This window comes from Mustela erminea, chromosome 3 (assembly GCF_009829155.1).
Source record: "Mustela erminea isolate mMusErm1 chromosome 3, mMusErm1.Pri, whole genome shotgun sequence".
Taxonomy (NCBI): domain Eukaryota; kingdom Metazoa; phylum Chordata; class Mammalia; order Carnivora; family Mustelidae; genus Mustela; species Mustela erminea.
In genome coordinates this window covers 103352598-103380275 of record NC_045616.1, presented here as the reverse complement: position 1 = coordinate 103380275, position 27678 = coordinate 103352598, and the positions used below count along the sequence as shown (strand labels likewise).

The 27678-nt window shown below is 47.8% G+C and overlaps 1 protein-coding gene and 1 pseudogene across 3 annotated transcripts in view; one reads left to right on the top strand and one right to left on the bottom strand.

Moving 5' to 3' along the window:
• STK10 (serine/threonine kinase 10) overlaps positions 1-27678 on the bottom strand; it is a 120074-nt gene that overhangs the window by 72686 nt on the left and 19710 nt on the right. For 2 of the 3 annotated variants that reach the window (XM_032337010.1, XM_032337011.1), the window contains exon 2: positions 24044-24208. In XM_032337010.1, coding sequence (XP_032192901.1) covers positions 24044-24208 — 165 coding nt within the window. Of the gene's footprint in view, positions 1-24043; positions 24209-26035; positions 26281-27678 lie in introns of those variants that run through there. The other variant, XM_032337009.1, reaches the window with a different exon arrangement.
• LOC116587303 lies at positions 7001-7099 on the top strand (annotated as a pseudogene).

Here is a 27678-nt window from a genome sequence, read left to right as displayed (position 1 = left end):
CCCAATTAATAAAATAATGACAAATAAAAATAAAATAGGCATCTCATGACCTTAGGAAGTCACTAAATATGCGTGCCTAGAAAACGGAATGAAAGCACATATGTCAACACCCAGAGAAGGATTACAAGTGGTCTACACTTGTATGTATGTTCCACATTTTAATCAGCAAATAGGAGTTCTAAAAATATTAGAAAGATATTTGTAAATGACATAACAGATAAAGGGCTATTATCCAAAATCTATAAAGAACTTACCAAACTCAACACCAAAAGAACAAATAATCCAATCAAGAAATGGGCAGAAGACATGAACAGACATTTCTGCAAAGAAGACATCCAGATGGCCAACAGACACATGAAAAAGTGCTCCATATCACTCAGCATCACGGAAATACCAATCAAAACCACAATGAGATACCACCTCATACCAGTCAGAACAGCTAAAATTAATGAGTCAGGAAATGACAGATGTTGGCGAGGATGTGGAGAAAGGGAAACCCTCCTACACTGTTGGTGGGAATGCAAGCTGGTGCAGACACTCTGGAAAACAGCAATGGAGGTTCCTCAAAAAGTTGAAAATCGAGCTACCCTATGACCCAACAATCACACTACTGGGTATTTACCCTAAAGATATAAATGTAGTGATCTAAAGGGACACGTGCACCCGAATGTTTATAGTGGCAATGTCCACAACAGCCAAACTATGGAAAGAACCTAGATGTCCATCAACAGATGAATGGATAGAGAAGATGTGGTTCATATATACGATAGAATACAATGCAGCCATCAAAAGAAATGAAATCTTGCCATTTGCAATGATGTGGATGGAACTAGAGGGTATTATGCTGAGTGAAATAAGTCAATCAGAGAAAGACAATTATCATATGATCTCCCTGATATGAGGAATTTGAGAGGCAGAGTGGGGGGTTTGGGGGGTAGGAAAGGAAAAAATGAAGTAAGATGGGATCAGGAGGGAGACAAACCATAAGAGATTCTTAATCTCAGGAAACAAACTGAGGGTTGCTGGGAGGAGAGGGGTGTGGAGAGGGTGGTTGGGTTATGGACATTGGGGAGGGTATATGCTATGGTGAGTGCTGTGAAGTGTGTAAGCCTGATGACTCACAGACCTATATCCCTGGGGCAAATAATACATTATATGTTAATAAAAATAATTAATAAAAAATATTAGAAATAAACTTTTTTTTTAATGGTAAGAACTGGCCTAAAATAGCCCTTGGCTACAGATGCATCTATTCCGCTTAAGAGGGTGGGGGGGATCTATGCCTGTCCACAATGAAAGCTCCAGCAGGCCTGTGCTCACTGTGTCCGAGGATGTAAAGAGGTTTCTCAGGATCAAGGGTTCCTGGGTGCAGAGCTGAAGGCCTCTAAGCCCTCACCAAGCCCCAATTCCAAAAGCTGCAAGTACCAAGGACCAACTCCTTGAAACCATCAGAAACTCATCCTTCACGCTCCCTTGAGAGCAGCAAGCCACTTGGGGCTCAGGGTTTTCTCAGGACCAGGAGAAGTGAGGTTTGTGATCAGTTTAATACATCAATAAGCACCAACCGAGGGTCTTCCAGGGGCTCCACAGTGCTAGGTACAGCAGGGCCATAAAAGTCATATTCAATCAACAAACACTATCTGAGCTCTGTGTATAACAAGCCTAGGGACAGGGGACCCATGATGAACCAGACAGGTCCCTACCCCAAGACCACAGGCAGAGACCAGTACAGGCACATTGTGACTATGTCACCTAAAATCCTGTGGCCATCCTGGAGGGCCTCCCAGAGAAGAGGTGGTTTTGAAGAGCAAATCTGCCAAATGAAGAAGGACAAAGACATTGCAGGAAGCATACAGCAAGTGCAGAGGCAAAGCAGAGTGGAAGAGTATGAAGGGGGAACCGTACAATGTTCCAGGGAGTTCAGATGGATGGGAAGAGAGTGGGTCACAAATGTTACCTGGAACTAGAATTCAAACATCTCCAAATATATGAACTTGACTCTGAAAGCTCTGTGTGTATGTCTGGAGAAAGGTACCAAAGGGTTTTAAAAAGTGGTGTTACAGATAGGTTTCTGCTTTAGAGGATCCCCCCTGGATACGGTATTTCTAAAGGCTAGAAAAGCAGAGGAACAGTGGATTTGGTGCAAATAGCCAAAAGGGTAAGGTATGATGGCTTCCCTCCCCCTGCATATACAGCATTGGTTCCTTCACTTTTGTGAAACAGTCGGGATAGCAGAGTAGGACTCACCCATCCTCAGTGGGGAGAGGAGGCCTAACTCATTCAAGGGAAATTCTTTGCCTCTTGCACTAAGGGCTGGCTCAGGGCTGGTCTAAGCACAGCCAAGCTAGTGAGCTCTGCTTTGTGGTGTAGGATGCCATGGTATCTCCCTCTGGAGCCAATTAGGAAGCACAAAGCCTTGATGGCTGTAGGCAGCCATCTTGCAGTCATGAGGGAAGCCTATGTTGAAGACACAGCTGATACAAAGAGGAGGGCAGAGAGAATCACAGCACTACTGAGCCGCACTCAAAATCCCCCTCAAACCTGACCTTCCCCTGTACTTTTCAAATAAAATATGTAAGCCAATTAATTTCTTCCATTGTTTAGGCTAGTTTGAGATTTTCTGTTACTTGTTACCAAAAGCATCTGATCTCACGTTCCACAAGAGATGATGAGGATGAATTAGAACAAAGAGGAGGATGAGGATGCCATCTCACTGGGCAAGTAAGATTTTCCTAGTAATCTCTAGGTGCTACCAGCTAAAAACACTATGTCAGGAGTCTTCAAACTTTACTGTGCATCAGAATCACTTGGAGAACCTGCTAATACAACAAAAGTCACTGGACCCCACCCCTGGCTGGGGTAGGGTCCAAGAATTTGCATTTCTAACAAACACCCGGGCAAGGGTTGCTGGTCCCCTGACCATACTTTGAGAATCACTGCTCTATGGAAATGTGCAAAAAAGCAAGAAGCCTGGACCCTGGGGCCATATCTTGCCTCCCCCTAGCAAAAACTAATATAAAATGCTGGTAGAGATATCTGGGGAGCAAACTGGCAGGATTATCATCTCTTTTATCCTCCTTAATAACCTGAACTTCCTCATCAGTGTTCCTTCTTTGTGCCTCTAACCAAAGAGCTAAGGGCTTGGGTAGGATGTAAGAGCATCTTGGTAAACCTTTACCAAATGATGAGCTGAGAAGCCCTGGGTATTTTCAGAGGCTTTAGGGATTTGCATTATTAAAGATCATCAGTGAGAAAAAGATGGACTCCATCACAGTATTTTCCCAAAAAATAAGTGTATAAAAATATTATATAGGTATAATATATACACTTACATATTTATAAATTATATATTACTATATATAGTGTGTGTGTATATATATATATCCTATATATACTAATATATATATTACTATATATTACATATTATACCCCTAAGTGCACATCAAGGAGTATATGGGGATTAGTAGAGATCGGGTGGGTAGAATTGACACCAAGATCACAAGCAACAGAAGAAAAAATAGACACAATGGACTTCACCAACAATAAAAGCTTTTGTACATCAGAAGACAGGATCAAGAAAGTGAAAAGACAACCCACAAAGTGGGAAAAATACCTGGAAATCATATATTTTGATTAAAAACCAACTAACCAGAATATATAAAGAACTCTTACAACTCAACAATGAGAGGACAAATAACACAATTTAAAAATGGACAAAGGATTTGAATAAATGTTTCTCCAAAAAAGAGAAAGAATGGCCAATAAGGATATGAAAAGATGCTCACCATCATTGGTCATTAGGGAAATGCTAATCAAAACTACAATGAGATACCACTTCATAGCTGCTAGGATACCTAGAATTAAAAAGCTGGAGAACAATAAGTGTTGGCAAGAACATGGACAAACTGGAACCCTCAAACAATGATGGGGGGAATGTAAAATGGGGCAGGTACTTTAGAAAATGGGGTAGCAGTTCCTCATAATGTTAAACACAGTATTACCATATGATCCAGCAATTCCGCTCCCAGATAATACATCCAAGATAATTAAAAACATATGTCCATTTGCCAGACTGACTAAAAAAAAAAAGAGAGGACTCATATTACTAATATCAGAAATGAGCAGGGACATTACTACTGATTTTATAGAAATAAAAAGAAGATTGTTAAGAGAGTAACTAAGAACAACTGTAGACCCAAGAAACTAGATAACCTGGACAAATTCCTAGAAACACAAAAAACACAAATTCCTGAATCACACAAAAAATAGAAAATCTTTTTTTTTAAGTTTTTTTTTTTAAGTTTTTTTTAAAGATTCTATTTGCTTGACAAACAGAGACCACAGGTAGGCAGAGAGGCAGCCAGAGAGAGGAAGGGAAGCAGGCTCCCCACTGAGCAGAGAGCCCGATTCGGGGCTCGATCCCAGGACCCTGGGATCATGACCCAAGCCGAAGGCAGAGGCCTTAACACACTGAGCCACCCAGGCGCTCCTAAGACTTCATTTATTTATTTGACAGAGAGGGATACAGAGAGGGAACACAAGCAGGGGGAGTGGCAGGCAAAGGGAAAAGCAGGCTTCCCACTTGAACAGGGAGCCCAACACAGGGCTCAATCCCAGCTCCCTGGGATCATGACCCGAGCCGAAGGCAAACGCCTAATGGCCAAGCCACCCAGGTGCCCCCAAAGTAGAAAATCTTAATGGGTACTACCTAACTCATTCCAGGAGGTCAGTATGACCCTCTCAAATATCAAAGCCAGACAAACACCTGCAAGAAAATAAAACTACAGACCAATATCCCTGATAAATACTGATGCAAAATCCTTAACAAAGTACTAGCAAATCAAATTCAGCAGCATATTAAAGAGATTACACAGTGGGATTTATTCCTGAAAGGATGGTTTAACATACAAAGATCAGTCAATGTAATACACATTAATGGAATGAAAGAGGAAAAAAACATGATCATTTTAATTGACTCTGAAAAAGCATTTGGCAGGGTGCCTGGGTGGCTCAGTGGGTTAAGCATCCAGTGCTTGATCTCAGCTCAGGCCTTGATCTCAAGGTCATGAGATCAAGCCCCACATTGGGTTCCATACTGCGCATGGAGCCTACTTTAAAATAATAATAATAATAATAATACAATTAAAATTAAAGAAAAGAAAAAAACATTTGACAAAATTCAACATTCCATCATAAGAAAACCATTCAACACATATGGAATAGAATAAAACCACCTCGGCACACCTGGGTGGCTCAATGGGTTACGCATCTGCTTTAGGCTTGGGTCATGATCTCAGGGTCCTGGGATGGAGCCCCACGTCAGGCTCCCTGCTCAGCAGGGTGTCTGCTTCTCTCTCTTCCCCTCTCCCAGCTTGTGCTCTTCCTCTCTCAAATAAATAAAAATTTTTAAAAAGAAGAAAACCACCTCAATGTACCAAAGACCATATATGACAGTGAACATAGTGAACATCACACTCAGTGGTGAAATACTGAAAGCTTCTCCTTTAAGATTAGGAACAACACAAGGATGCCCACTTTCTTCACTTCTAGTCAACACAATACCGGAAGTCCTAGCCAGTGTAATTAGGCAAGAAAAAGAAATATAAGCAAGCAAATTGCAAAGGAGGAGTAAAATGATCTCTGTTTACAGATGACATGACCTTGTATGTAGAAAACCCTAAAGATTATGAACACACAAAAAATTGTTACAACCAGTAAAAACAAATTCAGCAAAGTTGCAGGATATAAAACAACACACAAAATTCAGTTGAGTTCCCATACGCAGACAATGAATAATCCAAAAAGGGAATTAAGGAAACAATTCCATTTACAATAGCATCAAAGAGAAGAAAATAACCCAGGAATACTTAGGGAAAAAAAAAAGAGGGGCGCTTGCATGGCATGGGCAGTTGAGCATCTGACTCTTGGTTTTGGCCCAGGTAGGGATCTTGGGGTTATGAGACTGAGCCCTCCATTGGGCTCCACCCTCAGTGAGAAGTCTGCTTATTTACCCTCTGACCCTCCTGCTTGTGCTTTCTCTCTCTCACTCTCAAATAAATAAATCCTAAAAAAAAAAAAAAAGTATTGGCACAAATGTATAGAAATGGGAACCCTTGTGCATTTCTAGTAGGAATGTGAAATGGTATAGCCATTGTGGAAGAGAGTACAGAGGTTCCTCTAAAAATTAAAAATAGAGGGCACCTGGGTGGCTCAGTGGGTTAAAGCCTCTGCCCTCAGCTCAGGTCATGATCTCAGGGTCCTGGGTTCAAGCCCCACATCAGGCTCTCTGCTCCACAGGGAGCCTGCCTCCTCCTCTCTCTCTCTGTCTGCCTCTCTGCCTACTTGTGATCTCTGTCTGTCAAATAAATAAATAAAATCTTAAAAAAAAAAGAATTTAAAAATTAAAAATAGGATTTAAAATATTCAAAATAGAAATCCTTTATGATCTGGCACTTCCACTTCTTGATATATAGCCAAAAGCTGAAAGGAGGATATTCAACAGGTCTGTCTACCAGTGTTCACAGCAGCACTATTCACAATAGCTAAAAGGTGGAAACAGCCCAAACGTCCATCATCAGATGAATGGAAAAACAAAATATGGTATATACATATCATACACACACACACACACACATAATGGAATATCATTCAGCCTTGAAAAAAGGAAATTCTAATACATGGGTGTACATCAAAGGCAACATGCTAAGTGAAATAAGCCAGCCACAAAAGCACACACACGATCCCTCTTATGTGAGTTTCCCTGAGCTGTCAAATTCATAGAAAGAGAGAGCAGAAAGGTGAGTGCCAGGGGATAGGGAGGAGAATGGGAAGTTGGTGTTAATGGTACATAGTTTTGGGGCAGGTGAGTGGCTCAGTTGGCTAAGCATCTGACTCAGCTCAGCTCAGATCAGGTCGTGAGTTCAAGGCCCACACTGGGGTCCACGCTGGGCATGGAGCCTACAAAATAATTATTAATTAACTAATTTAAAATACCGGTATGAAGACTATACTTTCAAGGATCATTTCTATAGTTTGTTACTAGAGAAGTTTCTCTGAATGTGTACAGCACCCAAATGTACCAATATGCCGTTTCAGTTCAGGAAGATGAAAAAGTTCCAGAGATGGATGGCGGGAACGATTGCCCAACTTTGTGACCATACTAATGCCACTGACCTGTACTCTTAAAAATGATTATAATGGCAAATGTTTTCATTTTTTTTTAAAGATTTTATTTATTTATTTGTCAGAGAGACAGAGAGAGTGAGAGAGAAAGTAGGTGTTTTCGGGTCTGTAGCCAGACGGTGTCTGTCGCAAGCAGACTGCTTTTGTAGCCGGAAAGCAGCCAGAGGCTCCTGAACAAATGGGCACCGCTGTGTGCCCACAAACCTCCATCTACAAACACAAGGGGCGGCCACACTTGGTGCACAGGCTGTTGTTCATCAGCCTCCTATTCCAGATAAAGAAAACTGAGGCACAGAGAGAGTCAGGAACTTGTCCCCCACTACCAAGAGACGAGGCCAGGATTTGAACCAAGTGCTTTGACTAAAGACCTCATAACCTATTCCCTGGGCCCAACTTCCTCCCCAAACAGCTGGGAAGATCTACGATACTTCAGACACTTTCCCTGCTGACATCTGAGTATCTTTATTATAAGGTTTCGACTGGACCTGTAAGATAGGAAGTCCTCTCCCACCCTACCCTGGAACCCACGGCAGGTGCAGGCAGAGCAAGGATTTGAACCTGGCCCACATGCACCAGGCTGCTCACACAGTTGTCCTCCCTTAGGAAGGCGGCTCTGCCTGAGCTTGGATACAAGCAGCACTTGTAAGAGATGCACTTGCTCTTTCCGGGCCCTCTTGTCAGGAGGAGTTCCCTCACCATCACCGGTCTCCCTCCTCCCCACCCATGAGCTTTGTTTCCCTGGAGACACGAGCCCATACCCGCGCTCAGAGGGTGCCCGATGGTGGACAGCCGGCAGCTGCTGGCTTCTTCTCTGGCTGAAGGCCAAAGGAAACTGGAAACCTGTGTTTGCTCCCCATCAGTTTAGATTAAGCAGCTGTCATGGAACAGCGTAAGGGTCACGGCCTCGTTACATGATCTTGGCGGGTCACATCACCTCTCCCGTCACTCACGCCTTCATTGATTCACTTACCCATGGATTCGTCAGGCACCCATCTACCCTGTCCCTATACTATGTTAGCTCCTTGGGCTATGGCAGTGAAAAACAGCCCCTGTGCTCCCGGAGTTCTCATTCAGAAAACCAAACCTCCGCATCTCGGAGATGAGTCCACCTGGCAGGGGGTTTCGGGGAAGGGGGCACCAAACACCACTCAGCTGCACAGCTCAATACAGAAGGTACCACCTCCTTTTCCAGCCTGGGGATGCTCTCGGCACCAGCTTCTTCAGAGCTGTGCAAATCAATCAACTCACGACTCCTTAAGACCAATGAAGCCAGAATCAAAAATCTCACCTCTCTACCAGATCTGCCTTTCAGGGCCAAACATCAACAACAAGGTGATTTCTGCCCTTGGAAGTAACACACCAAGAAAACGCCAGGTATGCAGCCATTTGACCTACACAGGCTCACTCAGTCCCCTCAACCTCAACAGGCTGAGTGCCTGCCAGGTCAGGGACCTGGGGTCAGCCTCAGTTTCCCCAGCCATGACATTTCACTGGAATCAAGACCTTATTCCGTGCCAGGCCCTGTGCCACATGCTTTGCGTGGATTATCTGAAAACATGACCCAGCACACAGTGAGTCTATGCTCAGTAAGTGTTACCAACTGTTATTAGCAGTTAGTGATACTTTATTCCCAATTTTACATATGGGGAAACTGAGGCTCAGAGAGATTAAGGTCTCTCTGATTAAGGGGTTTTTTGTTTTATTTTTTTAATAAAAGCAAACAAACTAAAACCAGAATAAGAAAAAAAAATAGATTTTTTTTATGGTGTCAACACTGAATGGAATTAAACCCAGATCTGAGTAAAGAGAAGACAGGGAGGCTGCAGGAGAGGCCCCAACAATCCATACCGGAAAGGGACTGCTGAGTCCACAGAAGCTTTTGTGATGGCACAGCGGGTCCCTTCCCAGCCAGGGAGAACCAGCCATACCTCTCAAGGCTGTGAATGGACGAAATGAGTAGGGGCAGAGCCAGGACCTGAACTGGGACGATCTGGGTGCCAAGTCTGGGCTCTGTTCATCTCCCCAGCTCATGTGCCAGACCTAGTGACCCCATCCCCCTTTTCATGCTTCAAGGAAGAAGCGACAGAAAGCTTGAGTCCCAGCCCCTGGGTGGGTAGGGGAAAGGCCCCCTCTCTCTCCAGGCTCCAGCCCTCGTTGGGCCCCACTGGGCCCCACTGGGCCCCAGCGGTCAGCTCACACATACCAAGGGAGCTTGCTCACCAGGAGATAAGGGAGCTGGGATGTCCCAGCCCAGATAAGAAAAAGCTTGGACCACCCACGGGGTTTAGACATTAACTTTTACAGCCCAGGCCATAGGGCCGAGCAGCAGGATTGGGGGGCACCACCATAGCCCAGTGGTCCCCGCAGGACAACTGAGGCACGCACAAGCCAGAGATGAGGCATCACCATTCTGCTCTGTGCCTGGGGCCCCCTTACCTCCCCAGCCTTCCCTGAAGCCAGTAAAGAGCACTGAGTACACCCAAGGTGCTCAATAAATAAATGCTGGCAACATTCCTGGAACTAAAGTTAAATAAGCCAGAGCCGGGAGGTCTGGACACAGTCCCAGTTCTGCCACTGTCCTTCGGTGGGGCTGGCAGAACCCCTTTCCTGCTCTAGTCCTCAGTTTCCACACCTGGAAAATGAAGCTCTGAACAGCTGTAAGTCATTTGCAACATGGGCATTATAGGGCTCAAGGGGAGGAACTAAAGTCCCTTTATCATGGAATAAGTAGTTTATACCTATAAAAGTCCATCCACATTAGCAAAGCCTCAAGCTCGCATATGATCAGTAAGTGTTCACTGGGTACATGAATGAATGATTATAAGTGAAACATGTCAGCGGCCTTAAGATGCCCAGAATTCAGGGCAGAACAGCCAAAGGCTGACAAACACAGCAGACACCAGGATTCGGCAAAGCAAGCTGGATGGAAGCTCCCAATTCTGCCCCCTCCCCCACCCCCCCACAGAGAGCGGAGAGCCGATGGCTGCCATAAGTGAGCACCTAATGCATACTGGACCGTGCTAAGCATTTCTTTACTGGAAGCAGTTTTACTCATCCTTCTGCAGTTTGGGAAGCTGAGGTTTGATGAGGAAAGGGCTTCCCCAAAGCCGCTCAGCATGTAAGGGACAGAACCAGGACATAAAGCCAGTCTGTCTGACTCCAAGACACAAAGGCGGCTGAAGTGTGGAGCCTAGAGCAAGCCCTTTGCCTCTCTGGGCTTCTTTCTTTCTGGGGAAACAGACAGGTACCACAATCATCCAGGCCTCCCAGCCCCTGGGCAGGGGGACACCCCATCAGCGCACAAGGCAAAAGGCTTCTGGTTCCTCAACAGAGGTCTATAGAAAGAAGGCCACAGAGCGGCCACCAAACACTAAACAGTCGACACAAAAATGTCTCTAGCTTCTCAGCAGCCTTGTCCCTGTAGGTGGAGTCCCCAAACCTCCGCACCTCTGAGCTCCAAACCAAACAATGTGGCCATTGAGTGGGGCAGCCCACGCCCACAAGGCCTCCCTGGAACGCGGGGCCTCCTTCCTCCACCCACAGCTGCGCCTGCCACGTCCACAGAAAGCCCGTGGAAGGAACCATGTGAACCGAGTGGCCTCAATGGGCAGGAAGGGCACTCGGAGCACAGGGGATGACCTTGGGGCCTGGGGGGCAGGGGATGGGGCAGGTAGAGGGGCAGTTCTGCCACGGCAGAGGGGAGAAGCAATGATCTGACAAGCTTCTGAGCCTGTCTAGTACGTTCTAGGGCCCCTTGGCCACAATCCCAGAGGTGGGGCCGTGTCCTAATATGCTGGCACAAGTCCCTGGGCAGCTCTGGGGTGCTACTGAGGTGACTGGAATCCGGGAGTGCCTCACCCCTTCTGGTGCTGTCCAGCCCAGAGATCAGGAGCATTGGCTTCAGGACCAAAGTCCCCTAAGCCCAAGTCCAAAGGCTGCTGCCGAGTGATGGCAAGCCTCCATTTCCTCATCTAAAAAATGGGGCAACTCATTCCTACCCTGACACGGACTGGGGAGATTAAATGAGATCGCACGTGTAAGAATAACAAACATAGGCCCAGCACTTAGCCAAAACCTGACAGACGACAGTCACGGTCATCATTTGGATAGTCACTGCCAACACCACTATCCTCACCACACCACCTTTCAGGAAAGGCCAAGTTCAGGCTTAGAACCAGACTCTGGGGCAGATGCAAACTGAACGTGCAGTCCCTGGGGAGAGAGACACGGGAAGATGTGTGTCTGCACACACATTTTCCATCCATCTCACCATCTGTCTGCCCAGCTCCCATTCCCAGCTGTGCCAGGACCCTTGCAGAGACAGAGAGGAAGGAGCCAGGGCCATAAACCTGCCCTCTGGGAAGGTAAAGTCATGGAGTGAACAGGGTCACAGGCAATACCTGCCGGGTAGGTGACACCATTTTCAACTAAATTTGTTAAACATCTGTGGCATTTGAGATGGTCCATAGACATGTGCTGGGGGGGTGGGGGGAGGCACCGGAAGGAGGCAGGCAGGGATCCACAACCCAGGGCATGAATGTGTGAAGGAATGTTGGCCGCCCCGCTGACTCGGTGAGGTCTCATACCGTCACAGGAGTCTGTGGTTGTGGAAACAGCAGACACAGACAGGAGTAACCATGATGGAGTCTCCCAGACTCTGCAGCAGCTAGAAATGTTCGAGTTCCCCTCAGTGACAACATGAGCCCGAAGTCTCCTGACAGAGATGGAATGGGAGGGGCACCACTAGGAGGACAGGAGAGAGCCCCACGACCCCCCATACACCCAGGACTGGAATGATCTGTTCCCTTCGGGGCCCAGCAGGGCACAAATGCTAACCAGGACTGGGGCCAGGGGGCACACAGGCAGATAGGGGGCAGGTGCCCATCTCCGGGAGGCTACACTCAGCCAGCTCCCAGATGCCGTACAGACATACAGGCCCATGGAGCCAGAACTGCCGACCCTTCCAGCCAAGCCAGGTGCCTGGATTCTTAAATGAAAGATGTCAATTTATAAAGGCTCATACTATTTCAAAAAATTGGAAAATCCCTGTCAAAACAGTCTGTGGGCCCGATTTACGCACTTATCTGCCCATCCAGACCTTAAACGACACCTCTGACCTGTTAACTAAGTGCCTAGCACAGGGCTTCTACTCTCCGCCAGCTGGGACACGCTGGGTTTCTAACTCTGAACAAAGCACTATGAGGTCAGTGTCTTCACCCTGGGTCCAAATGAAGAAACTGAGGCTCTGAAGCATAAGAAGACCTGTCCTGGGTCACACAGCAGGAGGGGGGCTGTCAGATTCCAACCCAGGTCTGGGTGACCCCAAAGCCCATGCCTGATGGACTGAAGGGATGTGACGGTTACAGGAGGGCTGAGGAGGGGATGACAGCTGGCTGACAGGGTCAGATAGTCAACAAAACCCATGGTGACATGCTTGGGGAATGTGATGGGCAAATCCCTAGAGCAGAGTCACCCTGGCTCCTCTGAACGTCACACCTACCCAGGCAGGCTATGCTACCAGCAGGATTCCAGGCAGCCCCAGGTCACTGCCGCCTGTCCACTCACATGCCCACCTACAGGACTGCACCTGTGCCCAGCCAGGGAATGCCAGCAGTGCCAGGAGGACCAGCGAGGCCTGAGGGAGAAGCTGGGTGGACCCCGTGGCCACAGGACCCCTCTCCACCATGCACTGACAAGCAATGTTCTGCCAGACAGTGGGCTCCCCAGGTGGATGGCAGGAGGTCACACATAGCATTCTTTGGACTGTTCCTAGGGGCTCACAGGGCTGGCAACCAAGGAGGAGACAAGGTTTTAGGGCCCAGATGATCTGGTTTGGAACCTGGCTGTGAGTCAAGACAAGTCACTCTCTCTCTGACCTTCGATCTTCACTTCTGTAAAATGGAGGGGACCCCATCTCTAATTTGTGACAGTTCAGCTGTCACAATTAGTTCAGACTTGTACTATGACAGTTCAGAGCATCATGAAAAAGCCCAGCTTTTGTGGACTTGTCCTTCTCACCACCCCTCCCCCACTTCTTGATTCCTGCTCTCGCCCAAGAAGCTGCAGGCCTCCTGAAATGAGCCAACTTCGGTGGAAATACCTCGAGATCAACCCCTCCAAGTCCCTCGAGTTGTGGACCAGGAAGCAGGGGCACAGACAGGGGATGGTGCTTGGTTACAGTCACACAGCGACTGGGTCTCAGATCCAGGAAGATCTCAGTATCCTGACATCAGCCCTGCGCTCCTGCCACACTTTCTAGATGTACACAGAGCTGCTAGCCACTTCCTACTATCACCTTCACTTCATAGCTCTGGCTTCTTTAAGGCCAGATAGGCAATCTCTGTCAGTGACCAACAGTTGCCCTCCTAGCCCAAGGCGACAAGCCACAGAAACCCTGGCCAGTGAAATGTGGTCATCGGGTCATGTGGACAAGTGCGGACGGGGGGCCCCTCCCATCCACACCCTGCTCTGTGACCCTGGGACCTGCACTTCCTCTTTGCAGAATGTTTACTTTCAGACAAGAAGCCACACTCTGAAAAGCCCCCAGTCACTCTTGTGGGGTCTCTCACACACACACACACACACACACACACACACACACACACGTCGGTACACATGATCAGGAAGTTCACAGAGCCTTTGCAAGCCTATTTTTAGACTCCCCAGGCCAGGAGACCTGGCTTCAGAGCCCACCAGGCCTGAGTAGCTAACTTGTGGGGCAAAGGAAGCTGCATATATGAAAAAAACGTGCTCTCACACACTTTTCTACAAACATGATCCTCTTGGTTATCCTTACTTTCCTCGGTTTTGATAGAGATGTGAGAGAAGAAATGTTTCCTCTCAGTTCTACTTGAAGTTAAACACTGGCACACTGCAATGACAAACAGGCCTCAGCATCAGGGATGCATCAGGGAGTGGTGAGGTCTGAGGCTCATTGGAGATCACATCCCTATCTGTGGGGGCCCCTGACACTTGCTGCCATGCAGCCTAGACAGCCATAGCTCTAGAACGTTCAAGGCCAGAATCTGCCAAAATGCAAGCAACAAATTTCTAAAAACGTCTCACATGCCAAACAGAAAGTGTCTGGAGGCCCAGTCTGGTTTGAGGTCATCCATCTGCAACTTACTCTGAGGGCTGACACGCTGATGAGGGGCCGTGGCTCCCAGCCTATCTGCCACGGTCAATACCATCCCACCCCCCAAGAGCGAGCAAAAGACTGAATGGTAAAGACCTGTAGTTTTCAGTGGGGGTGAGTCTGCAACCACCCCCCTCACCCTGGGGATATGTGGCAACATCTGGAGACGTTTTTGGTGGTCAGACTGAGCAGGGAGGTGGGAAGTTCTATCGGCATCTAGTTGGGTAGAAACAGGGATGTTGCTAAACATTCTAAGATCCAGAGCAGTGCACCGCCCCCCAACACACACACACAGAGAATGATCCAAACCCTGCTACAGACCAGAGTCCAGGGAGCTACTCTGGGGGCCACCTTGGGAGTGGGGAAGTCTGTACTTATGTGAAGAGGTCCACTTGACAAGTTCCTCTTAGCAAGGCTGAAGCCCGGCAGTGCCCAGGCTAAAGGCTTTGGCAGTCAAAGGGATCGCGTTAGAATTTAACGAATTGGTTTATTTCTGCTTATGGCAAGTGGGTCCTAGTTTTCCATTTAGGGCAGGGAGATGACAGTTTCTTTTTAAATAAGTGTATTTAATTTCTAGAAAGTGAGTCACTTGAAGAAAAGAAAAGGTTAACTATCACAGAGGAAGTGGAATGAATGAGGGGTGGAAGAGGCGACCCAGCAAGGCTATCATATAAATTCTGTAGATATTCAGCACTGAGCACAGTTAGCTCAGACCCAGGGAAAACCCAGGGAGACTGCCTGATGGTGCAAACCTTCCACACCAGGAGTCACTGCTCTGATCAGTACTCAGCAAGGGGACTGCTGGGCGAATTAAGTTACCGCAAAACTTTCTGACCAGATGAAACCAGGGGGCACAGGGTCTTCTGAACACGACCTGCGCCAGGTCTCCAGGATGGCCAAGCCTGCTGTGTGCACAGGAAGGCCTTTCCTCACTCTGCGGTGTTGTTACCCTTCTTACTGGGGGGACATGATCACAGCGATGCCTCAGGAAGGTTTGCCACGTAAAAGGCAGAAAAGCCAGAACAGAGGGAGATGCAGGAAACTGGTGGTAGAAGGAGGTGGAAGGCATTGAGGGAATGGGAATAAAGGGCTAGGAGTGGAGGGGAGAGAGGGACAATGGCATTAACTAAGCACCCACTTGGTGCCACACCTGTGCTGCTGCCCACACCTGACCTGCATGACTCACTTAATCCTTATCACAAGATATGTTGTGTCACCATCATCTCCATTTGTGCTAAAGAGACAGAGCCCCAAAGGTTAGCTAAGATCCATACCGGCACCGAGAGGACTGGAGCCCATTCCCTCGCTGCAGGGCCGGAAGAGAACACACACTTGAGACAGGCACGGAGGAGGAGTGAAGGGACTCAGACACCAAACAGACTGATGGCTGAAGAAGGCACTGCTCTGCTTGAAGCCCCCAGGGGTTTCCTGACACCTACATTAAGATCACAACCCCCACCTTCCCGACTCCTGTCTCCCACCATCCTCACCCCAGCACACTGCCCCTCACTGTCTTTGAACACAGTTCACACACTCTCACTTGCTGTCACCTTGGTCCTCCCTCCACTGGCTCCTTCTCAAATGCCACCTCCTCAGAGAGGCATCCCAGACCACACACAGGAGGTAGCTTGTCCTGTCCCCAGGCCTCACCTCCTGCTGGCTCGAGTTTGATTTTCCTCCAGTATGAAGCCCAAACACCCCCTTGGCTGGTCAGACCCAACCTGCCTGCATCAATTTCTATATCCAGAGGGCCTAAGACAGGGCTTGGCCCAAAGAAGGAATCCAGCAGAGACTTGGTTATATGAATAAATGGAGAACACAGCTAACTGCCAGGACTGCAGGCTTAATTCCCCCAAGATTACCCAGGCTTCTAGAGGCCAGAGTCAGATGTTCTGGGGTGAACAGGTAAAAGATTAAGACAGCAGGGTCTGTGTCCTGTCAGAAAGGCTGAGCCATGGGATGCCGGGGCAGTGCAGTCCCCTGAGTGTCTGACTTTCGGTTTCGGCTCAGGTCACGATCTCAGGGTTGTGAGGTTGCCCCTCCCACTCCTGCACATGCTCTCCCCCTTACTCTCTAGAATCAATCAATCAATCTAAAAAAAAAAAAAAGAAAGAAAGAAAGAAGGAAGGAAGGAAGGAAGGAAAGAAAGAAAGAGAGAGAGAGAAAGAGCCTGAACAAGACCTGCAGTCAGGAAAGGATCAGAAGGGGCTTCATAGTCATCACCATGTGAAAAGCAGGATTCTAATCACCCTCATCGCCCCTGATTCCACACAAGGAAAAGCTTTAGAGAATTCAAGATTCCTTCCCTCTTCCCTAGCAGCTACCACTCACTAAGAGAACCGCTTCTTTCAAAAACATGGCCAAAGCTGGCCCCAGGACGTGCTCTGTGGGGTTTCAATCTCCCCAGGACAGAGCGGGCCCCAAAGAGCCACAGCAATCTAGAGGGGGACCAGCACGGGCGTCCATTCCTTCCCTTGCACTGGACCAGCCCTAGGCGAGAATGAAAGCAGGGCCCAGTCTCCCAGAGGCGACACCAAGACTGGTAACTGCTGAAATGTGGGTGGTAGAAGGAGAGAGAACACCTGAAACAGAGAGTAAAGGAGGAAGACAAATTCCACCTAGAGGTACGGGGAAGTGAAAAGGCCTCACTGAAGCCGTGATGCTCTTGCTGACCCCACATGACATCGGAAGGGCGGGCTGGGGGGAGGGGACAGGATGAGCCAATAGCTGGAGGCGCTGCCTCCAATAGCTTAGAAGAACTGGAGAAGAGAACTGGGAAAGCATCCTCGGGTGGCAGACTACAGCCTGTGTCCTGGGTGTGGAATCTATCCTGGGGAGCCGGGGAAGGGCTTTTTATAAGGCAGTGTAACATGAGTAAGTTCCCTCATCCGAGGTCTTTTCTGCATGTCTGGCCTTGTGATGAATTTGCTGTGTGACCTAGAGTAAATCCCAGACCCTCTCTGGTCTGCAGATGCCTCATCTTCAAATGAGTGGGGGCTATGTGGTACCCAACTGCAGCTTTCCGTGATTTAGTCAACACTCCAGGGGTCTGGCTCCAGTGGTATGCTAGAGCTAGCCTTCACTGGCTTAGGAAACTGATGGTGACATTTCCAGGAATTTTTGTAAGCCGGCTGTTAAAACACAACCATGATTAAAAATTAAGTTACATAACTTTGTAATTTTTGGAATGGTGTTAAAAACAAAGATGACAAATACTCTAAACTCATCCTTTTCCTCATCATTTTACCACATTCTACTGTTACCTCTACTCTGGATATTATTTACCTCTACTGCAAACCTCTTTCCAGCTGTCAGTGACTTGGCGTTTGTAGCCTGAAATTAACCAAAGTGGGAATGTTTACACTACCGAAATTGGCAGATGCTCTATATCAGGGGTGTTCTCCTCCAGGAAGTAACTGTTAAATATTTCCCATCATCCCACTCGCTCCCACTCCCGGATCGCCTCTTGAAAAACGGACCCAACCCTTGCAAGACTTTCCCAGAGACCAAAATCTAGCTCAGGGCTGAGGGTGGGGACAGGAGGGATGTTGATGGGGAGGGGTCATTTTAAACCAAAGCAAATTCACAGGGGCAGCCCAGGGGTTCCTACACTCACTCATTTTGGGGCCCTGAGTCTACATCCAGAGCTGCACTGTGGACACTGTCCAATCCAGCACCCACTAACCACACTTGGAATGTGCCTGGTGTAGAACTAAATGTATTTCATTCACTTTTAATTAATTTAAATTTTAAAACTGACACTCAATTCCGTTACTTGGAAACATTTAAGAATGTTGAGACAACTTTGCATCTACTTTGTCAACTGTAAATTTTATGACATCTAAATATAGATTCCTGGTGAAAATTTAGCTGTTGAATTGAGATGTGCTCTCAGTATAGAACACACACTGGAGTTGAAGGCTTAGAATGAAAAAGGTAGTAAAATATCTCATTAATAATTTTTATATTGGGCACCTGGGTGGCTCAGTGGGTTAAGCCTCTGCCTTCGGCTCAGGTCATGATCCCGGGGTCCTGGGATGGAGCCCCACATCGGGCTCTCTGCTCCGCGGGAAGCCTGCTTCCTCCTCTCTCTCTGCCTGCCTCTCTGCCTACTTGTGATCTCTCTCTGTCAAATAAATAAATAAAAATCTTTATTAAAAAAATAATTTTTATATTGCTTACATGTCAAAATAATATTTTGGATATACTAGGTTAAAAAATTATATTATTTAAACTAACTTCATCTGTTTCTTTTTTTAAAATACAGCTATTAGAAAATTTTACATTACCTACGTGGCTTACGTTACATGTCTACTAGACAGTGTTGGTCTAGAATATTCTGGGGTGTTTTTCCCCCATTTGCAACATTTGATATTCAAAAGCAGAAGTAGGCTTAAGAAACTACAGCAGGATTTTGCTAAGATTACAAATCCTGGAAGAAAACGAGCTCATCTTGTCAGATTGTAGGTGAGGTGGTTTGGTGAATGTCCACTGACCCAGTCAGGGGGAAGGTCTCTCCCTGGATGCCATGGCTGGGGAAAGGGTTCAGGGCAGCTGGATGAGAGCTGGTTTCTCATGCCCGAGGCCAAGCCCTGAGAGCAGATCTAGGTCCAGGACGGGTTTTGTCAAAGACACCAGCATGACAAAGATGGCTCCTGGCGCCACACAGGAGGCCTGGATCCAAGACCCATCACGCAGAAGGAAACACCAAAAAGTCAGTACAGCTTCCAACCTTGTATCTCAGAACAAGACTTCTTCCTCCCCTACTTTTGCGCATGCTGTCTCTCTCTTCAAACTGCTCTTCCTTCTCCTGGCCCTCTGGAGAACTCCCACGCATCCTTCAAGATACAGCTCAAGTGTCCCTTTTGCAGCTTTTGCTGACCCAGTAATGTTCCCATCTCACAACATTTTCTTACTGCTTTCTGGTTGACCTCAAAGCTTTTACTCTTGCCCCCTCAAACCTGATTTCTTTCTAAAACACAAAATATATCTCCCCTCTGGAAAATTACCACAGAGTCCCCCTTACGTGAAACAGTTCTCAAAGCTTAACGAGAACCAGAGTCGCCTAAAAGGCTCCTTAAGGGGTGCCTGGGTGGCTCAGTGGGTTAAGCCCCTGCCTTCAGCTCAGGTCATGATCTCAGGGTCCTGGGATCGAGCCCTGCATTGGGCTTGCTGCTAGCGGGGAGACTGCTTCCTCCTCTCTCTCTGCCTAATGCTCTGCCTACCTGTGATCTCTCTCTGTCAAATAAATTAATAAAATCTTAAAAAAAAAAAAAAAAAACGTCTCCTTAAAACAGACTGCTGGGCCCCACCCAGAGTTTCTGATTCAGCAAGTCTATCTGGGTTGGGACCTGATACTTAACATTTCTCACAAGGTCCCAGGGATCACTGCTGCTGCTGGTCTGAGGGCGCTACTTTGAGAACCACTGATCTAAAAAGTTAAGTGCTGGGAATGCCCAGTTGGCTCAGTCAGTTAAGCTTTTGCCTTCGGCTTAGGTCATGATCCCAGAGTCCTGGGATTGAGCCCAGCACAGGCTCCCAGCTCAGCAGGGGAGTCTGCTTCTCCCTCTCCCTCTTCCCCTTTCTCAAATTAATTAAAACTTTAAAAAAAAAAACACACACAATAAATGTTAAGTTCAAACTCTTCACCTTGGCATTGGAAGCCCTGCACACAACACGGGCTCTAATTACTTACAGCCCTTGTCTTTCCACATGCTGCCCTTGATCCTAGACCACCCATTCTCCAAATGCCACAAATTTCAGGCCTCTGCACCACTGACCATGCTAACCCTTCTATGGGAGACCCTTTCCCCGTCCTCCACCTCGTTCCAGCAACTTCTGCCTTGATTTCAAAATGTCTAAAACCCAAATCCTCAAAAATGAGGACATGGCAACTTTAAGGGCTACAAAATAACAAACGCAGGCAGTTAAAGGGCAGCTACAGAAGACAGCGGTGAGAAATGGTTCCAGCTGCAGCAGCGGCCCTGGGTAAGAAAGCACCAACCTAAAGGCAACTTTGGGTCAGAACATTCTCATGTATCTATTTAAACAACCTCATGACAGTCACAGCCCAGTTACAAACTGTTCTTCTTTTCTATCTGATTTCCAAACCTGTCACTTTGTAGCTGTGTGGCCTTGGGTGGGAACTTATTTAACCTCTTTCTTTCTTATTTTCATCTGTAAAATGGGGAAAAAGCAACTACCTCATAGAATGAAAAGCAAATGACATAATTGCAGTAAAACAGCTTTAAAAGGCCTTGCTCACAGTAAGCCCTCAGTAAATGTTAGCGTGCTTAGTATTATCCTTGGACCTGGGGAAGTCAAGAACTTGGTACCGGGCCACAATCAATACTGGGGACAGACATATAAAAGATGGTTTTCGTAATGAGTCCATGATCAGCAGTTCAAGAAAGATTATATGGATGGACAGGAGGATGGATGGACAGATAAGCAGATAATGTTGGCTGGGTGTGCTTTGTGGACAGGTAGATGGGAAAATGCCTGGTAAATATGAAAAGTGGCCCTGTGACTCTAGTTCAGCAATGGACACACAGATGCTTAAAAATATTCCTAAAGAGGTTCACAGACAAGCAGACAAAAATTCAAAGAGGTCCATCACAACTTTGTTTCTAACAGAAAAAAAAAGGAAGCAGTGTACATATCTAACAACGGAGAAAGGCACAGTCAGAAGATGGAATTCTACCAAATAATCAAATATGAAGATGCAGGTGTTTCCCCCACTCACATGAAAAGTGGTTCTCAACAGACCTTAAGTAAATGGGGTATCTGGCTGGCTCAGTTGGTAGAGCACACAACTCTTGATCTCAGCGTGGAAAGTTCAAGCCTCATGTTGGGTGTAGAGATTACTTTAAAAAAATAAATAAATAAAGGACGCCTGGGTGGCTCAGCCGATTAAGCAGCTGCCTGCAGCTCGGGTCATGATCCCATCCCGGGTCCTTGGTTTGAGTCACACATCGGGCTCCCTGCTCAATAGGGATCCTGCTTCTCTCTCCTCCCTCTGCTCCCTCTGCTTGTGCTCACTCTCTGTCAAATTAATAAATAAAAATATTTCATAAGTAAATAAGACTTAAGTAAAAAGAGTTAAAGGTAAAGTTGTAAGTATGGGGTCAATTCTTTTTAAAAAACCTGTTGGGGGGCACCTGGGTGGCTCAGTGGGTTAAGCTTCTGCCTTCAGCTCAGGTCATGATCTCAGGGCTCTGGGATCAAGCCCCGCATCGGGCTCTCTGCTCAGCAGGGAGTCTGCTTCCCCCACCCTCGCCTGCCTCTCTGCCTACTTGTGATCTCTGTCTATCAAATGAATAAATAAATAATTTTTTTAAAAAATTAAAAAATAAAACTTAAAAACCTGTGGGTATGAGTATGTTTGTGTATATATATTTTTTAAAAGCCTAGAAAAATATTTTTTAGGTATGGTTATCTCTGGTACAAAAATTTGAATGATTTTAATCTTCTTTTTCTGTATATTCTCATTTTTCTCTGCTAACTATATATATATATATATATATTTTTTTTTTAATTTCTTAAAAGAGAAAGCTTTTTAAAAAGCAGCTCGATGAATCAGGACAGAGGAAACACGTAGGCACAGGTGTGACCACGAGCTAGAGGGCATGTCCTCTCTGTGCCTGGGTCTCCATCCTGCTCAGCACCCCCTGAGATACCTAGAGACCATAGATGAGGAAGGGTTTGGATTCTGCAGCTGGCAGTCTGGGGGTGGTTTTAAACCCCCAGTGACATCCAGGAGGCGCCCCAAGGAGACACTCAGAGAGGCAAAGGGAAGTTGGTTTCTATCCAGGACTGGAAGGGGAAGCAGAATCCATGGACAGACCACTGGGCGAGCTGGTGGGGGGGGGGGTCACATTCTCACTGCCCTCAGACAGTGGCTTCCTTAGGCTCCGTCAAATGAGAGGGATCAACTCTGATGGGAGTTTCTAAACTAACTTTTGGTTTTCTTTTCTTTTCTTTTCTTTTTAGATTTATTTATTTATTTATTTGTCAGAGAGAGCAGGAGCACAGAGAACTGCGGGCAGAACATGCAGAGCGAGAAGCAGGTTCCCCGCTGAGCAAGGAGCCTGATGTGGGACTCGATCTCAGGACTGTGGTATCATGACCTGAGCCAGAGGTAGATGCCCAACCAACTGAGCCACCCAGGCGTCGCTCCTTTGGTTTTCTTAAACAGCAGGATTCTTTTCACAAATGAAACAACTCAGTTTTCCCCATCAAGCATCAGTGGCTTCTTCCTAAAAATTGGCATCCCGTGCAAACATAAATAAATAAATAAAACCTGGGATAAATAAATAATAAATAAACAAACATAAATAAATAAAACAAACCTGGGATAAATACATAATAATAAATTAATAAATAAATAAATCCCCCCCCCCCTTTTTAAGATTTTATTTATTTATTTGACAGACAGAGACACAGCAAGAGCAGGAACACAAGCAGAGGGAGTGGGAGAGGGAGAAGCAGGCTTCCCACTGAGTAGGGAGCCCGATGCAGGGCTCAATCCTAGCACCCTGAAATCATGACCTGAGCTGAAGGCAGACTCTTAACCTACTGAGCCACCCAGGTGCCCCCTCCCCTTATTTTAAAATCACAAAGCACCACTTGTCACCTCCTAACTTCGCATTAATTTCCTAAAATGTAACTAAAGCATAGTCACGCTCTCTCTGAACTTCACGAACTACCATGATAGGCAGTCGAGCTTCCAACACCCCCCTGCTGACTACCCAGTCGTGAGTAACCTGGTCGCTGTGTGCAGCACCACGGACCTGGACCAGCTCTCCCAGCTGCCGCACCCCTGCAGACACCCAGGCCTGCCCCCCCTCAGCTCCCTCTGCAAAACACCTACGTGTGCTTCTGAAGCATGTGCAAAATGCCTACATGTGCAACTGTATCCACAATTCACTCCACACTCATCCTGCACAGTGATTCTGTAACAAATGTTGCTCTGAGCTTTGGGAACACAGATAAGTTGCTTTACCTAGAAAACACTTGCTGAAAAAGAGTCCAAAGAGACACCTGTGTTGTAGAAGTCTAGGTTTTATAAACTGAGAGGCATTCAGACCAGACAAGGTCCACGGGAGAGGTATTGTGTGGGGGGGTGTGCCCGGGGCAGACCCAGGAGCACTGCAGGATTACCCTAGAGAAGCTTGGGGTGATCCTGAGTTTGGAAGGTGGGGCTCAAAGCTGCACTGTGCACATCACACTCAGGCTGCTGATGGAGAACAGGGGCTGTTAAGGGTCCCCCTTCCTTAGCGCCATCACTGAAAAGAATCCCCACACAGCACCCACAGCTAATAACAATGCCACTGTTACAAATAATAAAGCAGCCAACAGTCACCGAACATATGAGCTAGGTACCATTATTACCCCCATCTTGCAGTTGGAAAAACTAAGGCAGAGAAGTTAAGAACCTGCCTAGGGCTCTCCAGCTTGTAAGGGCCAGAGTTGGATTTGAGGCCTGGCAGCAGAACTTTAGAGTTCTTTCCTGCTCTAATCCAGTGTCCCCACTCCCCGCAAAAGTGGGGAGGCTCTGCAGGAAGGGAAGGAGAGGCGGGACCTCCAGCCCCTCTGCTTCACCTTCTTCTCACCCCAGCCCTTGCCCCCCAAGCAGACACTGAGAAAGAACGGAGGGCCTCTGAACCAGGCTAGCTTGGCCTACCACACCACAGGGACCCAGAGGGGACAGCAGGTGGCCCTTACCCACAGCTTCCCATCGTAATAGTAGGCTCCCAGGAGCTTGACAATGTAGGGGTGGTCACAGGTGGCCAGGATGTCGATCTCCACGGTGTAGTCCTCCAGCTCCTCCTCACTCTTGGTCTCAATTACCTTGGCGGCAGCCAAAGCACCTGTCTCCTTGTTCTTGGCCTGCAAAGTGGAGACAGAGAAGGTCAATGAGGCCTGCACAGCAAGAAACCAAATCCGGGAAGCCATCCTAGAGAGGCCCGTGGAGTGTGCCCGCAGAGGCCAGGGGTCCAGACTGTGGGGGACTATGGGGACCGTGAGGTCAGAGCAGGAGATCCGCTGCTCCTGACAATGGCCAGGGCGGCTTATTTAGTCAGTGCAGAGGGCATGTGTGAAAGACAATGTTCGACATTTCGTAATCATGTTTTTTATTTTTATTTTTTTAAGGTTTTACTTATTTGACAGAGACAGGGGAGAGCCCAAGCAGGGGGAGCAGCAGTCAGAGGGAGAGAGATAAGCAGGGAGCCCAATGGGGGGCTCGATCCCAGGACCCTGATCTCATGACCTGAACCCAAGGCAGACTTAACTGACTAAGCCACCCAGGCACCCCAATTATAATTTTTAAAGTACAACATACCCATCCTATGGCATAAATAAAAACACAAAAATGGCATACATAGCTCTACAAATACCAACATGGAAAGACTGTTGAGTTGCTCAGTAAGAGATCCCAGTCACTGAACAATAAAGTGATAGGACACCCTTTTTTTTTTTTTTAAAGAGTTTATTTGACAGAGAGAGAGAGAGGAGAGAGAGCACAAGCAGGGGGAGAAGGAGAAGGAGAAGCAGGCTCCCTGCTGAGCAGGAAGCCCATCACAGGACTTGATCCCAGGACCTTGGCATCACAACCTCAGCCAAAGGCAGACACTTAACCAACTGAGCCACTCAGGCACCCTAAAAACAGTCAATTTTATGTTATGCATATTTTACCACACTCTTAAGAACTGAGAGCAAGGGAAAAATAACCACATGCAAGCAACTCCAGCCACAAGGAACCAGTGTCCAGGAAAAGGGAGCAGAGCCCACGTGTGCTCAGGAGGCCCCATGAGCCCCAAGGGCTGCAGCTGGGAGCACTCTGCACTGTGCTGCATGAGGGAGCACACTTTCCTACAACACAGGCCATGAAAGCCAGCCACTTGTCTGGAGCCTCTGACTCGCCATCTGTGGGAGAGCACGGGGTACCAAGCTGCCCTGGACTCCATGAGCAGCCGGGTCACTCACCACTGGGGACAGCATCGATGCCGCTCGCCTCAGGGAACAACTCTGCAACCTGAGGAACCGCAGATGGTGATGTCCCAGCTGCTCCCACACGCCTAGCACCTCATGAAGGACAATGGGCCTTCACATTGCCTCCCATGGCACCCAGCACCTCAGTGTCCCCACTCTACAGGTTCAGAGGCCAGACATGGCTGGAGCTGGGGTTGTGACACTGGAATTTGAATCTGAGTCCTCTCATTTCTAAGACTCTGTGCACTTTCCACTATTACACTATCATCTCCAGAACTCAGAAGCCTCTAAGACCGGTGCCAACAGACACCTACAGGCGCTCCCAGGCCAGCCCTGCACAGGGCACCCTCTGGGCAAAGACCAAGCTGGGGTGCCTGGGTGGCTCAGTCAGTCAAGCAAAGACATAGCACCCTTGCTCCTGGCCTCAAGGTCCCGTTGGAGACCCACCCCTCTACTGCTAGTGACTGGACAGCATGCTCACAGGAGAGGGGAACTGAGAGGGGGTGTCGATCCTCACCAGAGAAACTTCCGGAAGGGAGTGATGCCAGTGGGCCTTTTTTTTTTTAACTCATTTGTAAATTTATTCTCATTTAAAGTATCTGTTTCTGTTAACTGAGCTACAAAGTCCCCAGGCCCCCACGCAGTAACAACAATGGTCTCCCACTGATCAAGGTCACGGAACTACAGTTCAGCACAGGCTAACTCACTTATCTCCTTAATCACCCGACGGTGCTGGTGCTGTGACTGTCTCAGGCGCAGATGAGGAGATGGAAGCAGCGTCCCCAGCAACATGGGAGACAGGGCTGGTCTGGACCCTTGCTGCCAGGTCTGCACTCTTTGGCTGGCCCACCCGTCCCCCACATGGTCCCTTCCACATGAGACCCGGGGTGTGGGGAAGGGAATTTCACATGGGACCATTCCCTGGGGTCAGTCCAGGTCCTGGAACTCACCTGCTCATTTGCCCTACCAGAGTAGAGTGGGGGCCTCTCCCCTAAACGTGGTTTTAAAGGCTTGTTGAAAACACCTGAGGAATTCGTGAATTCAGCCATTGGGTGCTTGTGCTCTCGTGTTCTCTCTAACTCTCTCTCTCACCTGATTGTGTACCTGCCCTTTCATTTCCGGTAATGATGATTTTTGAGGGTCCCTAAGAGGGCCATCAAAGTACCCTTACACATTGCACAACACGCATGCTCCATCCCTCTAAACACAGAAGAGGAGGGAAGACCTGCTCGGCTCTTGGACAAAGAAGGTGGAGAGCTTAGCGGGATGGCCAGAGCTGGGGCCGGGTGAGCACGGTGACCACCCTGACCATGCTCTCCTGAGCCCCAGCCAGAGCAGCACAGGGGAGAGCTGAGCTGGGCTTGAGCCACCCCCACCCCCAATCATTCACCTTTCACTCCTGAAAGGCGGTAAAAAGAGGCTGCATGTCACCTCTTCCTGGGTTTCCTCAAAACAGGATTTTCTCCCCCCGGAATTGGGGGAGGCTCAGGCAGGGACTATTTCCCATGAGTGCACAAGACCTTGCCCGCCTCCTGAAAGGTGGCATTGACCAGCCCTGGGCGCCAGTGTCAACACCGAGGGACACCCACTGCCCAGCACCTCGCTCAGATTATAGAGAACAGAGCCTGCCAGAAAGGGGTTAGTTGGCAGCGGTCATGGTGCCTAAAGTGACTTGGCCAAAATTAAATTCCTTAAAAGCCTGGTTGAGGCGGCAAGCTGCTTACCCCAATGTCAGAAAACGTAATAAGGTTGATGATAAACACAGCTAACATTGCCTGAGCACTCACTGGGTGCCAGGACAGCCCTTAAATGGAATTTCTCACTTCATCCTCCATCTAGCCCTTGGAGATAAGCATTAGTATTCCCTACTTACAGATGAGAAAACTGAGATTTTGAGAGGCACCATGATAGGCCTCAGGTCACACAACAAGTAAGGGGGAAAAGCAGATTCAAATGCAAGCCCACCTTGCTCAGAGCCTAAATCCCAAATCTCTTCTCAACCAGTCCCTCTCGATGAGCACCCTGCTCCATCTCCCGTTGCTAAAGATAAATGAAGACCACAACCAACAACGTGCTTGGCAGCTACTGGGTACTAAAAGTACCAAAATTTATCCACCCATAAGCCATTAAGGCAGGTGTTAGCCATTATGCCCATTTCCCAGATTAACAGACTAAGACTCAAAGGGGTATCAGAACCCACCCAAGACTGTGAGCTGTGGTGGTCTCCTAACCCCCAGGCCAGTGTTCTCTTCACTACACTAGACTCCCAGGAATCAACTTCTCCCCCCCTCCATTCATCCATTCAACCACTATATACTGAGCTCATGTTATAGGGCAGAAACTTTTCTAGTGAACGAGGCAGCACT